Source organism: Apteryx mantelli, unplaced genomic scaffold (assembly GCF_036417845.1).
Source record: "Apteryx mantelli isolate bAptMan1 unplaced genomic scaffold, bAptMan1.hap1 HAP1_SCAFFOLD_104, whole genome shotgun sequence".
Lineage (NCBI taxonomy): Eukaryota > Metazoa > Chordata > Aves > Apterygiformes > Apterygidae > Apteryx > Apteryx mantelli.
The window spans coordinates 216618-232436 of record NW_027118462.1 but is presented as its reverse complement, the minus strand read 5'-3'; the positions used below and the strand labels follow the sequence as shown (position 1 = coordinate 232436).

The window sequence follows — 15819 nt, the reverse complement described above, 5'->3', positions numbered from 1 at the left end:
TTAAACCTCCCTTCAGGGGACATGGCAGTGCAGTTCTCCACTGCCAGCACTTGTAGCCCAGTGCCCCCATCTGGGAACATGGCAGAGGGCAGGGAACTCACAGTGCAGGGGGTGAGCCCCAACTTGGGGAGCCCTTTTGGTGCTCTCCTTCCCCATGCCCTCCCTGGGGAGGGTATGGACCCAGCACACAGCTCCCTTGGGGCAGGGCAGGGACCTGGCACATGCCCCCCCCCCCCAGGGCAGAGCCAGGCAGGGCCCCAACATACAGCTTCCCCAGGACAGGGCAGGAACCCTGACACAGAGTTCCCCCAGAGCGCAGACCTAGCATACTGGTCCCCAGGGACAGGGACTCAGCACGTGGCTCCCCTGCTGCATGGACCCAGTATGTGGCTCCTCTGCAGTGAGGACCCAGTAAATAGCTTTTCTGGGGCAGAGACCTGGCACACAGCTTCTGCAAGGCAGGACAGGGCAGGGACCCCAAGTACATGGCTCCCCCAACTCCTGGGACCCCTGTGAGGGCTGAGCCTCACCTCCCACCCAATAAAGCCTCCTTCCATAGTAAGAGATGAGAAATTAAAATTATAATTTGTGACAAAAACAAAACCAAGTTCCCCTCTGCTCCATCCAAGCAAAGAGTTGGGGGAAGGACCCTAGTGTTGAAGTTAACCCCTCTCCCCAACACAAGAGGAGCAATTACAGGAATTTTGGTCCCCAGGGATCGACTCGTGTCAAACTCCCTTAGGGTGAAGGCAGATTTCTGGGCTCCCCCAGAGGACCCTGGTGGTCCAGTCTGTGGGATGCCAGGTGATCACTGGGTTGCAGAGGCTTTCGGGGGGTCTGGAGCCATTGCCAGGTGGCCCTGGGGAAAAGAAAGAGGAGTCAAGAAAGAGGAGGAGGAGGAGGAAGGAGACCCCTGTCCCCCCAACCATGGGAGGGAGGAGGAAGGATAGCCTGGGGTCTCCAAGCAGCCAGAAGGAAATTGGGGGGGGGGGGGTGTCCAGTGGCAACTGGTAGGGTCCCAAAAGGGGCTTGAGGGGCAACTGGAGAATCTATGGGGCAACTGGGAGGTCCTGGAAAGTAGTATGGGGTCTGGACGTTCTTGGGACAGCTGGGCAAATTGGGGGCAACTGGAGGTCCCAAAGAGTGTCTAAGCAGCAATGAGGGGGTGCTGGGGGCACTAAGGAAAGGTGATGTGTCCCAGGGGCTATTGAGCAGTTCAGGGGGAAGAGAGGCGATCTGTCAAGGCCCTGGGTGCAAGTGGGGGGGGGGTGTCTCAAAATGAACTTGGGGAGCATGGGAGTCCCAGGGGTGTTGAGAGGTCCCAGGTGTCTATGGTCTCCCTGGACCCCTGGGTCACCTTGGGGTTTTGTAGGAAATCCTGGAGGGCTGGGGGTCCAGGGAGGTTAGAGAAATCCAGGTGGGTCTGTGAAGGCCCCCAGACACCTGGGTCCCAGGGGCTTGGGTTTCCTGAGGATTTGGGTGTCCCAGGTCAGGGAGACTCACACCAGCAGCAGGATGAGCCCCATCGAGCCGAGTGCCAGTTCCAGTCCCAGCAGCATTCTGGGGTGCAGGGATGTCCTGCTGTGAGGCCAGCGCAGCACAGCCCTGAACTGGGCCTGGAGTCCCCGCTCTGCCTCCACGGTGCCTCCCGACACTGCAAGGGCCTAGGTGCCTGGGGAGGAGGCATAGCCTGCCCCCGCCAGGGACCTAGGTGTCCTGATGCCCCTGCTCCACCCTATACACCCCACTGCCCCACGGGGAGCCAGGCATTGGGGAGCACTTGCTCCGCTCCACCTCCCCACCTTGGACCCCAGTATACTAGCAACCTGCTCACACACCCCCACATACCTTCCTGGACCTCCGCATCCAAGGGCTCTGCTCCACCCTGCAACACTCCCCCACACACACACACATACACACACACTGCCCCTGGCAGACCCAGGAACCCTGGCTCACCATTGAGGAAGAAGTACTTGCGGGCCAGGGTCTGGGCGTGGGCCCCCAGGCTACAGGCGATGGTTCCCAGAGGGGGATCCTGGAGGATAAGGGTGGGCGGTCCCCCCACCCCCTCTTGCAGCTCTTCAAACAGTGCCAGGTCCTGTGTGCGCAGCTGGGGCATGGCGGGGGGGGCACACATCAGCATAGTCTGGCCCAGGCATGTGATTGCATACTCATATCCTTTGCTCACACATGTACATGCACAAACACTTGTGTCCTGCACACATTCTTTGTGCCCTCTGCACATAAATGTGCATGTGCACTCATGTCCCACATGTGTGCACACAAGTCAAATCTGAACACACACACGTGACCTGCCTCCTGCTTGCATGTACCCTTCACATGGGTGTGCACTTGCTCAAGTCCTGTGCATGCTCACACTCATGCTACTTATAGATAGTGCTCATGCCAAGCACACAAGCATGTACACAAACACATGCAGACCTTCTGCCCAGTCGTCTTGTGCACACCCGTGCATGCCCAGATGCTCTTTGCATGTGCATGTGCAACTCACATCCTTGGCGAACATCCAGGTGATGGGCAGGTCTGAGGGAGTGGCAAAGGGTACAACACAGTGCAGCATCACAGCTTCACCCTCACGGGCCCACAGGTCCTGTACTAGAGGCATGGGCAAATGTGTGCTCACACATGCTTGTGCACTCATGCACTCATGGTAGGCACGGGCAGACATATGCACTCTTACATGCTCATGCACTCAGCCTTAGGTCAGGCAGGCATGCCCACATGTAAGGAGGGTTGTGCCCAGCGCCTTCGATGTGCCCAGCTTTGGGGTAGCACTTGGCTTGCCTTGCCTGGATGCCTCGATCCCCTGCGGCCCCCTTACCTGGGCAGTCCAGGGGGAACTGGCAGTCCACAAGGCGGCAGGTTGCACACTGGAAGATGCGGGCGGCCAACTGGAACCCTGGGAGGGAGAGGTTTGGCAGTCCTGGGAATGAAGGGGGCATGCTGCGGGACAGGGGGACAGGTGATGGAGAGATAGGCACTCACCGCAGGGTGGGACACAGGCTGGAGCTGGTGTGGGGGGAGAGAACCAACATTAGATTGGGGGGCACTGGGGTTTCATATTCCTGTGATGCACTGTAAGGGCCCAGCCCTTGTCCATCTCGGGAATGGAGTGGGGGGGTCTCTGGAGTGAGGGTCTTTGGTGTGGGGGTCCCAGGTGGGCATCTCCACCAGCCCTGTACCTTCCTCCAGCTGTCTCAGCTTCACCCAGATGCCGTCAACAGCCTCCTGCAGAGACACCTCGAAGGGCTCTGAGAGGGTCCAAGGTATAAAGGTGAAACCATGCCTCCCACCCCATAAATTCTCATACACCCCTCAGACCTTATAGAGCCCCTATACAAATCACCTGGACCCCATGTACCCACTCTGGAGTGCCATCTATCTCCAAATACCCCTTCAAAGCCCCCAAATCCCATAAAACCCCACAGGCATAACCTTCCATGAGCTTCCAAATACCCTCTTGCAGCCCCCAGATTCTCATGGACCCCCCCCCCAACATCCTTTCAAGGCCTCCATGTCCCATTCCCCACATTTGTCCTATGTCCCATGTCCCATCCTTCACTCCGCCATGCATGCCCCACCCCACTCCCCATGTGCCACATGTCCCCTGCTCACGCATGCCCCCCTGAACCTCCAGCAAGTGTAGGGCATCCATGACAATCTCCCGAAGAGCCTCACGCTGCCCTGACCCTGCAACCAGCACAGGGACACTTGGACTAGTATAGTGTCAGGCTTAGGGGGTTCCAGTAAGGGCTGGGGGGTCCCTGGGGTCCCAATCAGAGTTTAGAGGTCCTGGGAGGGTTGGGGATCCCTGGGGGTTCCTGAGGTCCCAGTCAGGGTTGGAGGGTCCCCAGAGTCCCAGGCAGATTGGGGGTCCCTGGGGATCCCTGGGGTCCAGGTCAGGGTTGGGGAGGAGGTCCCAGGCAGGGTTGAAGGATCCCTGATGAGGTCCCTGGGGGTCCAGATTAGGACAAGGGGACCTGGGCATGGTACTGGGTCCTTGGGGTCCTGGTCAGGGTGGGGGTCCCTGTTTGTGTAGGGGCCCTGGTTAGGGTGGGGGGTCCCTAGAGGGCTATGGAGTCCTGTTCAGAGTAAGGGTCCCATTCAAGGCCATGGGCACCCAGTTGGGGTGGGGGTCCTGGGCAGGATGGGGGGCCCATGGGCAGGGCAGGGTTCATCATCAGGATGGGGGTCCCCAGGTCCCACTACGCACCCACAGTGACAGGGGCAAGGGGCACAGCGGCCCGGACGAGGGCTTCGAGGCAGCGCTGGTGTTGGGGGGCTCCAGGGAGGGCCCCAGTTACATCACGGCAGAGCCGGGCCCGCTGCAGGGGAGGGCCAAAGCAGAGCAAGCAGGGAGGCACCCCAGGGAGCCAGGGGGCCAAGACTACCCACCTCCACCACCCAGGCCCCTCCACCCAGATACCTAGGTACCTGGGGAGCCAGAGGGCCAGCACCAGTATAAGGGGCACCCGTCGCCACCCCATGGCCCCACTCCACAGCACCTGGACACCTGGGTCACAGGGACCAGTGGGATTCCAAGGCGGGGCTTGGATACCTGGATCCCTAAGAAACAATGGGGTTCTGGGGCAGTGCTGAGATGCCTGGGCCCACTGTGGGCGGGGATCAGGGGCACATGGACACCTCAGTACCCTGGTGTGTGTGGAGTGGACAGCAGGCTCCAGACCCTACAGTCCCCTCATTTGGTCTCCCCAGTCCTCTGCTTTCAGCCCCTGCCAATCACATTATTTGGTGTCCCCAAATCCCCTCTATTTGAATCCCTCATACCCTTCATGCATCTTTCACAATCCTGTCCCTTCAATACCCCCAATCAAGTCTGTTGTGGGGACTCCCATGCACCCCAGTGTTTTCCCTGCAGGATCAAGCAGGGGCTCTGGGTACCGTACAGGCCCCCAGGGTCACTCTGCGGATGGGATGGAAATTCTGGGTGCTGTACAGACACCTTAGGATCACCACATGGACTAATCAGGGGCCATTTGGTCAGGGGCCATAAAGACTGCCAGGGTTATGGTGGAATGTGAGAGCATCTGCTTCATTGCAGTTATCAGATCGAGGAACTTCTCAGTGCAAAGGGAGTCATAACTAGCAGGAAAAGCACTAAACAGAACACAGAGAGGAAACAACTAATAGACAAGTGATAAGAGAGACAATGAAAAGAACAGGAATCTCCAGTCACTAATCAATGGGCAACTAAGAAACTACAGGCATGGCTTTGGAGCTATGGGGACAGCCTGGACTTTGTAACTGATAACAAAGGGGGAAAGAAGACGTGAGGATTTTGGATATCCAAGGGGTGCCTTTAGGACTATGCAAAGTTTACCAAGAAATGTTTAGGGAAGGGGATCAGGGAGGAACAAAGAGAGAAATAGACAGGAGATGGTATAAAAATGGCAGGTCACATCTAAGTAGGCAGTGCACTTGAATGACTGAGCCCTGTGCCTGATCACCACACTCTGTCCTGTCTTCCTGTTTAATCCTTTTCCAACTATCTGTGCAGTCTCACTCTCAGCCTCTTGTATAAGTGCAGTAAGGTCAAGGTGCCAGAAACTGGGGAGACAAGAACAAGATGAATTTGGACCAGCAACTCAAGTGAGACCGTGGGCAATGGTGGTCCACATGTCTGTGGTGCCAGTAACTGGGTCGAGTGAGGGTCTCAGCATCACCCACTGGTGTGAGACCAGGGGTCACAGGGCCCATGAGCCCTGCATGACAGCTACTGGCAGTGCTGGGGTGAGAGGAGCAAGGGTCTCAGCATCAGCAGTTGGAGCTGGGAAACATGGGTTATAGAGCCCATGTGCCTGGGCAACAGCTGCTTGTGGAACCAGAGTGTTGGCATTTTCCTCTAGGCTGGTGTGCATTGGTACGCATATGTGTAATTTGCTAGAAAACTGCAAGCCAGACTAGCCAGCAAGTAAGAAGCACACATAACAGGCAAGGGCGCTCAGGATCCAGGCAGGGTTATCAGATGAATGGAGGAGCCATGCTGATACTTGAGGGATCCCCGAATATTTGTGTGCTTGTGAACTAGAGAGTGAGGGCATGTGTGCTTTCACGAGTGAACTTCAGTCCTAATTAACTGGAGAGGAGGAAGGGCCTGGCTACCTGTGTTTTATGTAGGTTTTGTTAAAGACAGCACCTTACCTGCAGCAGTCTGTGTAGCTGGCTGTGTTAGTGTCCTCTGTGTGTGTGCATGTGCATGTGTGTATATCTCCTGTTGTGTCTACTGTCCTGGGATGGAAAGAACTCTGGGTCTTCAGGCTCACTGGGCTGGACTCCAGCATCAGGGCAGGGGGAAACCCTGCATCCCTGAGCCTGCCAGATATGATGGCCCTCATAGCATCCCTTAACAGTGTGGGTCCTCGTGAAATCACTTCTCCCTCAGCAGTTGATAGGCCAGAATGGGTTCATGGTTTTGGTGTTCACCGTGAGGCAAGCATCAAGCACGGGGCCAGCAAAGTGGCTGTGAGGTCACTTCTATCTGAGCAGATGACAAGCCAGCCACAGGAACATGGCTGTGATATTAATTATGAGGTCACTCCTATCTCTGAAGATGATAGGCCAGAAGAAGGCTCATGGCTTCAATGCTGACTGTGCGGTTGCTCCTGTCTCAGCACCAGTTAGGCCAGCACGAGGCACAAGGCTTCGATCCTGACTGATAGATCACTTCTGCCAGAGAACCTGATAGGAAAGCAGCAGGCACATGGCTGTGGTTTGTGCTTCTGTGGTCATGTCTCCCTGAAGACATGAAAGGACAGCACTAGGCACACAGCTGCAGTTAGTGTTTATAAGGCTACAGTTGTCAAAGTACCTGATAGGGCAGCAGAGGGCATATGGACAAAGTTCTCATGGGCCCCTGCACTGGACCTGGCATGCCTCTTCCACCCCCATACATAATCTACCTCTGCACTTCCTCTCCCTTCAGAAACTGACACGTGCTTACTGGCAGATTTGCAGCCCAAAAATGACTTGGGCAGAACAGCTTACTCACCAATAAGTGCTTGATGACAAGTTTTGTTAGGCCCCTACACAGGCCCTTACATGCCTAGTCCAGCCCCAAAACAACTGCAGCTCTGCGCTTCCTCTCTCTTCCCAAGCTGACACTTTGCCTTCTGCCAGAGTAAGAGCATGAATGCACTTCTGGCAACAACACTCAGCCAACAATGTAGGCTTGCAGAAAAGTTATCTTCGACCTCCACACTGCACAGTAAAGATGACAGGTCCTTACCCTGGCCCTGGCATGCCTAGTCCAGCCCTACTACTGGAATGCTGCACTTCCTCTCTCTTCCCAAATGGACATCATGCCTGCTGGCAGACTGGCAACACAAATGCAATACTGGCATACAAACTTACCCACCAACAAACAGCTTGTAGTCAGGTTCACAGCGGTCCCTACCCTGGCCCTGCTATGCCTATCCCAGTCCCACAACAACTGCCCCTCTTTGCTTTCTCTCGCTCCTCAAATTGACATTGTGCATAGGGCAAGATTCATACCCCAAACTTGTCTCACTCAGGAACACTCACCCACTGACAAAGGTGTTGCAGTCAAGTTCCCTTCCATCTCTACCATGGCAATGGCATGCCCGTTCCAGGCCCACTGCAACTGCACCACTGTGCTTCCACTCTCTTCATACACTGCCTCCATGCCTCCTGGTAGTGAGGAAGCCCAAATGCATTGCTGGAAAATCAGCTCACATGCCAAAAAGTGCTCGCCAGCAAGTTCTCTTGGGTCCCTACTCTGGCCGTGGCATGCCTATTCCAGTCCCAGAACAACTCCACCTTGTCCCTTCATCTCTCTTCCCAAAACTGACACTGGGCCTGAAGGGAGATTTCCAACCCAAATGTGATACTGGCATCTACACTTGACCACCTACAAAGGCCTCACAGCCAAGTTTTCTTGGGTTCCTACCCTGGCCATGGCAGGCCCATTCCAGCCCCAAAGCAACTGAACCTCAGGGCTTTCTCTCTCTTCCTAGATTGACACAAAGCCTCCTGGCAAGTTGCCAGCCCAAATGTGATTCTGCCCAAAAACCTCACCCACCAACAAAAACTCACAGTCAAGTTCTCTTGTTGCTCTACTAGGCCCAGGCGTGCCTATTCTAGCCCCACAACAACTGCAATCCTGCACTTCCTCTGGCTTCCCAGGTTGAAACCTTGCCTTCTGGAGGCCTGGCAGAAAAAGCAGGCTTCTGGCAGAAACATTCCCCCAACTACAAAGACTCACAGACAAGTTCCGCTGAGGCTCTACCCTGGCCTTGGCATCCTGATTGCTGTCCAACAACTGCACCTCTGTGCTTCCTCCCTCTTCCCAAACTTACACCATGCTGATGGTATAACCCTGGACCTCTGGCCTCCAAATAGACTTTGCGGCACTGATCACAACCCTCTGAGCTCTGCCATTCAGCCAGTTCTCAAGCCACCTCACTACCTGCTCATTTAGCCCATACTTCATCAGATTGCCTGTGAGGATGTTATGAGAGACACTGTCAAAAGCCTTACTGAAGTCAAAGGAGGCAACATTCGCTTCTCTCCCCTCATCTATCCAGTCAGTCATTCCCTCAGAGAAAGCTATCAGGTTGGTTAAGCATGATTTCCCCTTGGTGAATCCATGCTGACAACTCCTGATCACCTTCTTGTCCTTCATGTGCCTGGAAATGGTACCCAGGATGAGCTGCTCCATCACTTTCCCAGGAATCAAGGTTAGGGTGACTGGCACCCCTGGCAGCTGGTCACACAGAGGATGCCAGCCAGCCAGCTGGAGAGAAGGTGTTGATCAACCAATCTGCTGCTGAGGAACAGGTTCCACCTCAGATCACTTTTCATTGAGATGAGCCAGCTGCAGCAGAAGCTGAGGCTCTTGATGTGGAGTTACAAGCAGACAGGACATTTAGTCATCAGGTACAAGGGGAAGAATAGCCTACCCAAAGGAAGAGCTGCTGACATGCAGTGTCCTCTGGCCATGCTTAAGCCTAGCTTAAACAAGTCTGGCTTTAAAGCATGTTTCAAATGCTGAATTTTCTGTTTTCACAGGGTAAGATTCAACAGAGGTTAGCAACAAAGTGGAATACTGCAAAATGTGATGTCCTTGGACACAATCCATGCAAGCTGGTGTCCTTTACATTTGAGAAGTAATGCCTTCCCACACCCTGTGCTAGAAAGCTGTTAGAAAGACACTGAGTGCATCCTCATCATCTCTGTAAATACTTTGAGCTTCTTCATATCAAACTAAATATCTCCTTATTTTGCCTGTTTTGAAAGGGAATGACTGTTGCACTTTGATAACCCCAATCTGGTTTCTGTCCTTTCACATTAGGCCATTGTTCCCAGAGCTCTTCAATTTTTCAGATAATATGTGTCCCTGGGAATGCTGGCAGGGGCACAGTCCACTTCTTCCACCTTGCCTCCACAGCACTGGTGGAGTTTAAGCCATGCTCTGAGTCCTGCCTCAGTTTTCTTTCTAATGTTCCAGTACTGCTGATTCCTTCTGGGGGAAAGGTACCAGGTGCGCCTGGCAAAATGCACCTGCATAACCACATGTACCTGGTTATACTCAAGCCAGCTCTCCAAAGGGAGCACCGCCGCTCGAAAGAATACCTCTGAGCACTCTGTCTTGACAGACTGCTTCCTTGTTAACCGTGCTAGAGGAAAAAGTCCCAGTCTTGTCAGAATTGCTCTCTGTGGGCTCCTCCTGGATGTCAGCCACTGATGTCTCATTTCAGGGCCTGGGACAGAGCACAGAGCGTGGGTGGCAGCAAAGAACCCCAAGGCAGCAAGCCCTTAGGCAGAAAGAGCTCAGTCCCCGCCTCTATACTTCACTGGACAGGAAGTGGGTGTTAACTGAGTGGTTAATTAAGAGCTTGTTGGGGGATACTACTGCATTACAAGCAAGGAATTTCTAGATTACTGTCACAGTAGAAAAAAATAGTGTCTACACCATTTATGTATACTGGTAGTATCCTCCAATTAGTCTTTGCTAACAGGAGAGAGAGGCAACTACTATGCCTCTAGTCTAATAAAACTTGCGATTGAACAGATCTCGGAAGTGTTATCTTCAAGAATGTCTTCCAAGGAACCCTTTCTGAAAGATGATCTATTACAATTCAAATAATCTAAGCTGCATATTTACATGTGTTTACCATTATATCTGGGATATCTTGCATCTTTGATTAAACATCAATTCATGAGACAGGAAAGCCCAGATGAAATAAGGTATGGAAATAAAGGAGAATAACAGACAAAAAGACAAAGCGTTCAGTAGGCATTCAGATTTATTTCACTACTCTTTCTATTACCCTGCACCTGTCAATTACATACACGTCTCATACGTTTCATTTCCTAGTAAGAGCAGAGGAGGTTATTCCAGTCTTCTTGGCCAGGGTAAGTTTGTTATAGACAGGGTAAGTCTATTAACTGACATGTTAAGATGTAATGGGTCTCCACCCCACGCTCACAAGCTGGGCACCTGCTTCTGCAGCAGAAGGCAGTTCTGCAGGAGAAGCACATGGCCTCGACTGACTATGGTCACATCAATGGAGACAGAGATCACCCCCTGCCAAAACACCCAGGGGCGAACAACATGCCCGAAGGCAGCTCAGGGTGCCCACATCGCGGCTCTCTATCCATGCAGCAAGGAGAGTAGCATGCTGCCCACCCAGCAAGGGATCACTAGTCATTGTGGCATGGGATGAAAGGCATTCAGAGGAACCAGGGACTGTCACCCTCAGCCATTGCTCAAGGCGGCTCACCTGCCATGAGACTCTTTCCCCTCGGCTTTCTTCCCCTTTCCTTCCTCCAGCTTGGTAGTAGCTAGTTTCAGGGGTGAGTGCCGCTCCCACAAGAGGCGGTGTCTGGCAGGATGCTGTCGCCGCCAAGCAAAACACCGTGTCCCTTCGCTGCCTAGCAAAGCTCCACGTCCTGTCGCTGGCAAGCAAAGTGCCGAGTCCCTTTGGCGCCTCACTGCTTAGCAAAGTGCTGTCTCCCTTTGCCGCTTCGCCGCCTAGCAAAGCTCTGCATCCTGTCACCGCCAAGCAAAGTGCTGAGACCCTTCGCCGCCCAGCAAAGCGCTGTCTCCCTTCGCCGCCTCGCCACCTACCAAAGTGCTGCCTCCCTTTGCCGCCTCACCACCTTGCAGACCGCTGCGTCCCTTTTCCTCCTCACCAGCAAGCAAAGTGCCGTCTCCCTTCACCACCTCACCGCCTAGGAAAGTGCTGCCTCCTTCGCTGCCTTGCTGGCTAGCAGAGCGCCGTCTCTCTTCACCGTCTCAACGCCTAGCAAAGCACTGCCTCCCTTTCCCACCTCGCTGACTAGCAAAGCCCCAGGTCCCTTCGCTGCCTAGCAAAGCGCTACCTCCCTTCACCGCCTCTCCACCTAGCAAAGCCCCGTGTCCCTTCGCCGCCTTGGCGCGTCGGCGCCTCGCCGCTTGTCACACCATTGCATCCCTTTTCCCCCTTGCCACCTATCAAAGCGCCGAGTCCCTTCGCCACTGTTTCCCTTTGCTGCCTCTCCGCCTAGCAAAGCCCCGTGTCCCTTCGCCGCCTTGGCGCGTCGGCACCTCACCGCTTGTCACACTGTTGCGTCCCTTTTCCCCCTCGACGCCTAGGAAAGTGCTGCCTCCCTTCGCCACCTTGCTGGCTAGCAGAGCACCGTGTCCCTTCGCTGCCTCGCCACCTAGCAAAGCGCCACGTCCTTTCGCCGCCTAGCAAAGCCCTGTGTGCCTTTTCCCCCTCGCCGCCCAGCAAAGCAACGTATCCCTTCGCCACTTCGCCGCCTAGCAAAGCTCCGCATCCTGTCGCCGCCAAGCAAAGCACCCTGTTCCTTCGCTGCCTAGCAAAGCGCCGTGTCCCTTCGTCTCCTCGCTGCCTACCAAAGTGCTGAGTCCCTTCGCTGCATAGCAAAACGCTGCATGTCTTCGTCACCTTGATGCCTAGCAAAGCACTGCCTCCCTTCGCCGCCTTGCTGCCTTGCAGACCGCTGCGTCCCTTTTCCCCCTTGCTGCCTACCAAAGCACTGAGTCCCTTCGCCACATAGGCATGTCGGCGCCTCGCCACCTAGCACACCGCTGCATCCCTTTTCCCCCTCGTCGGCTAACAGAGCACCGTGTCCCTTCACCACCTAGCAAAGCTCCACAACCTGTCACCAGCATGCAAAGCGCCGTCTCCCTTTGTGGCCTCACTGCTTATTGAAATGCCGTCTCCCTTTGCCGCTTCACCACCAAGCACAGCTTCACCAAGCAGACCACTGCATCTGTTTGCTCCCTCGCAAACAAGCAGACCGCTGCGTCTCTTCACTGCCTCGCAAACTAAGTGCTGTGTGTGTTTGCTGCCTCACAAACAAGCAGATCGCTTTGTCTGTTCACTGCCTCGTGAACAAGCAGACTGCTGCGTCTGTTCGCTGCCTCCCAAACAAGCAAATCACTGCATCTCTTCCATGCCTGGCAAAGTAACTGTTGCATCTCTTCACCGCCTCGCCAAAAGGCAGTCTGGTGCGTCTATTCGATGTGTTGCCAACAAGCAGTCTGCAGAATCAAATCACCGCTTCGCAAACAAGCAAAGTGCAGTGCCTCTTCGCCACCTCGTGAACAAGCACATGGCTGCGTCTCTTGGCTGCCCCGCAAGCTAACTAACCGCTGTGTGTGGTCGCTACCTCACAAAATAGCAAACAGCTGCGTCTCTTCACCGCCTCAAAAACAAGCAGACCACTGCGCCTGTTCGATTCCACGTGAACAAGCCAGCTGCAGTAACTCCTCATAAGCACGCAAACTAGCACACTGCTGCATCTCTTTGCTGCCTCGCAATCTAACTGCTGCGTGTGTTCGCTGCCACCCAAACAAGCAGATGCTATGTCTGTTCGCTGCGTTGCAAACAAGCAAACAGCTGCATCTGTTCGATGCCTTGAGAAGAAGCAAACCACTGCGTCTGTTCACTGCTTGCAGATTAACTAATCGATGCATCTATACGACGCCTGACAAACAAGCAGACCGCTGCGTCTCTTCACTTCCCACGAACAAGCAAACTGCTGCGTCTGTTAGCTGCCTGGCAAACAAGCAGACCACTGCGTCTCTTCGCTGCCTCGCAAAATGGCAAGCAGCTGCGTCTGTTCACCGCCTTGAAAACAAGCTGACCTCTGCGTCAGTTCGGTGCCTTGCAAACTAACTACCTGCTGTGTGTGTTCGCTGCCTCGCAAAATAGCAAAGAGCTGCATCTCTTCGCTGCCTCAAAAACAAGCAGATGCTACATCTTTTCACTGCATTGCGAACAAGCAAACAGCTGCATCTGTTCGATGCCTCAAGAACAAGCAAACCACTGCATCTGTTCGCTGCTCGCAAACTAATTGATGCATCTATTCACCGCCTCAAAAACAAGCACACCGCTGCGCCTGTTCGATTCCACACCAACAAGCAAATTGCTAAGTCTGTTCGCTGCCTCGCAAGCTAACTTCTGCGTGTGTTCACTGCCTCGAAAAACAGCAAGCAGCTGCGTCTCTTCGCCGCCTCAAACGCAAGCAGACCACTGCGTCTGTTCAGTGCCTAGCAAAGTAACTAGCTGCTGTGTCTCATCACTGCCTCACGATCAAGCAAACAGCTGCATCTCTTCGATGCCTCGAGAACAAGCAAACCACTGCATCTGTTCGCTGCCTCACAAACTAAGTAACCGCTGCGTCTATTCCCCTCCTCGCGAACAAGCAAACAGCATCCTCTCTTTGCTGCCTCACAACAAGCAAACCGCTGCTTCTGATCGCCACCTCACAAGCTAACCACTGCATCTGTTCGCTGCCTCACAAACAAGCAGACCACTGCGTCTCTTTGTTGCCTCGCAAACTAGCAAAGTGCTGCGTCTGTTCACTTTCATGCAAGAAAGAAAACAGCAACGCCGCTACACCGCTTCATGAACAAGCACACAGCTGCATCTGTTCACTGCTTGCAAACTGACGGCTGCATCTATTCGCTGCCTTGCAAACTAGCAAACTGAAGCGCCTCTTCGCCACCTCGAAAAAAAGCAGACCTCTGGGCCTGTTCGATTCCATGCGAACAAGCAAGCTGCAGCGCCTCCTCGCAACCTCGCAAACGAACTAACCGTTGCGTCTGTTCGCTGCTCGCCAACTAATTAACCGCTGCGACTCTTGGCAGCCTCGCGAACAAGCAAACCGCTAAGTCCGTTCACTGCCTCACAAACTAACTAACCACTGCATCTGTTCGCTGCCTCACAAAGTAATCGCCGCCTCTCTTCCCCTCCTCGCAAACAAGCAAACCCATGCGTCTCTTTGCTGCCTCGCAAACTAACTAACCGCTGCGTCTATTCCCCTCCTCGCAAAAAAGCAAACTGCACCGCCTGTTCGCTGCCTCGCGAAGCAACTATCCACTGCGTCTCTTCGTTGCCTCACAAACTGGCAAAGTGCTGCGTCTGTTTGCTTCCACGCGAAAAAGCAAACCGCAATACCGCTACGCCACCTCGTGGACAAGCAAAGTGCAGCGTCACTTCGCTGCCTCCCAAACAAGCAGACCGCTGCATGTTTTCCCTGCCTCACAAACGAGCAAACTGCTGCCTCTCTTCCATGCCTGACAAAGTAAGTAACTGTTGCATCCCTTCACCGCCTGGCGAAAAAGCAGTCCGCTGTGTCTATTCGATGTGTTGCCAGCAAGCAGTCCGCAGAATCAAATCACCGCTTCGCAAACAAACAAACTGCAGTGCCTCTTTGCCGCCTCATGAACAAGCACATGGCTGCGTCTCTTCGCTGCCCCGCAAGCTAACTAACCGCTGTGTGTGGTCGCTGCCTCGCAAACAAGCAAACAGCTGCATCTCTTCGCCGCCTCAAAAACAAGCAGACCTCTGCGCCTGTTCGATTCCACGCAAACAAGCAAGCCACAGCGCCTCCTCGCAACGTCGCAAACGAACTAACCACTGTGTCTGTTCGCTGCTCGCCAACTAACTAACCGCTGCAGCTCTTCAACACCTAGCAAACAAGCAGACTGCTGCGTCTGATCGCCGCCTCGCAAGCTAACCGCTGCGTCTCTTTGCTGCCTCATAAACAAGCAGACTGCTGCATCTCTTCACTGCCTTGCAAACAAGCAGACCACTGCGTCTGTTCACGACCTCACAAACTGGCAAAGTGCTGCATCTGTTCACTTCCACACAAAAAAGCAAACCGTGGCGCCTCAACACCACCTCGCGAACAAGCAAAATGCTGCGTCTCTTCACTGCCTTGCAAACTGACTGCTGCGTGTGTTCACTGCCTCGCAAACAAGGAAACCTATGCATCTGTTTGCTGCCTCGCAAAAAAGAAAATCAATGCATCTATTAGACACCTCACAGACAAGCAGACCACCGCGTCTCTTCGCTGCCTCGCAAACTAAGTAGCCGTTGCGTCTGTACATTACCTTGCGAACAAGCAAACCGCTCTGTCTGTTTGCTGCCTCGTGAACTAACTAACCACTACTAGGTGCTTAGTTAGTGCTAGGACTAACTAACTGCGGTTTGCTAGGTGGTGAAGGGACATGGTACTTTGCTAGCCGGCAAGGCAGAGAAGGGACACAAATTTTTGCTAGGCGGCAATGTGGTGAAGGGACACAGCGCATTGCTAGCTGGTGAGGCGGCGAAGGGACATGGCACATTGCTAGGCGGCAGAGGGAGGCAGCGCTTTGCTAGGCTGTGACAGGACACGGAGCTTTCCTAGTTGACGAGGCGGCGGAGGGACACAGCGTGTTGCTAGCTGATGAGGCGGCGAAGGGACTCGGTGCTTTGCTAGGTGGCAAGGGGGAAAAGGGATGCAGCGGTCTGCAAGTTG

At 54.2% G+C, this 15819-nt stretch overlaps 1 protein-coding gene across 1 annotated transcript; it reads right to left on the bottom strand.

Annotated features, from left to right (window-relative positions):
• Window positions 1–1499: 1499 nt before the first annotated feature.
• Window positions 1500–8719, bottom strand: LOC136995485 (sperm acrosome membrane-associated protein 6-like). Its single transcript, XM_067316774.1, has 9 exons — window positions 8358–8719; window positions 4235–4455; window positions 3637–3711; window positions 3204–3272; window positions 3007–3030; window positions 2843–2920; window positions 2513–2616; window positions 1957–2110; window positions 1500–1654 (listed from the first exon to the last, which is right to left on the bottom strand). The coding sequence occupies exons 1-9, from the start codon at window positions 8717–8719 to the stop codon at window positions 1500–1502; spliced, it is 1242 nt and encodes a 413-aa protein (XP_067172875.1).
• Window positions 8720–15819: the final 7100 nt, after the last annotated feature.

Bases quoted from the DNA above. Each gene is read 5' to 3' on its own strand.
- LOC136995485 (XM_067316774.1), bottom strand. From the start codon at position 8,719: ATGGAGCAGCTCATCCTGGGTACCATTTCCAGGCACATGAAGGACAAG. The intron at 3,031-3,203 runs GTACAGGGCTGG...CCCCCACACCAG, and splicing joins GCTGAGACAGCTGGAGGAAG to CTCCAGCCTGTGTCCCACCC. The intron at 2,617-2,842 runs GTAAGGGGGCCG...CCATGCCTCTAG, and splicing joins GTTCCCCCTGGACTGCCCAG to TACAGGACCTGTGGGCCCGT.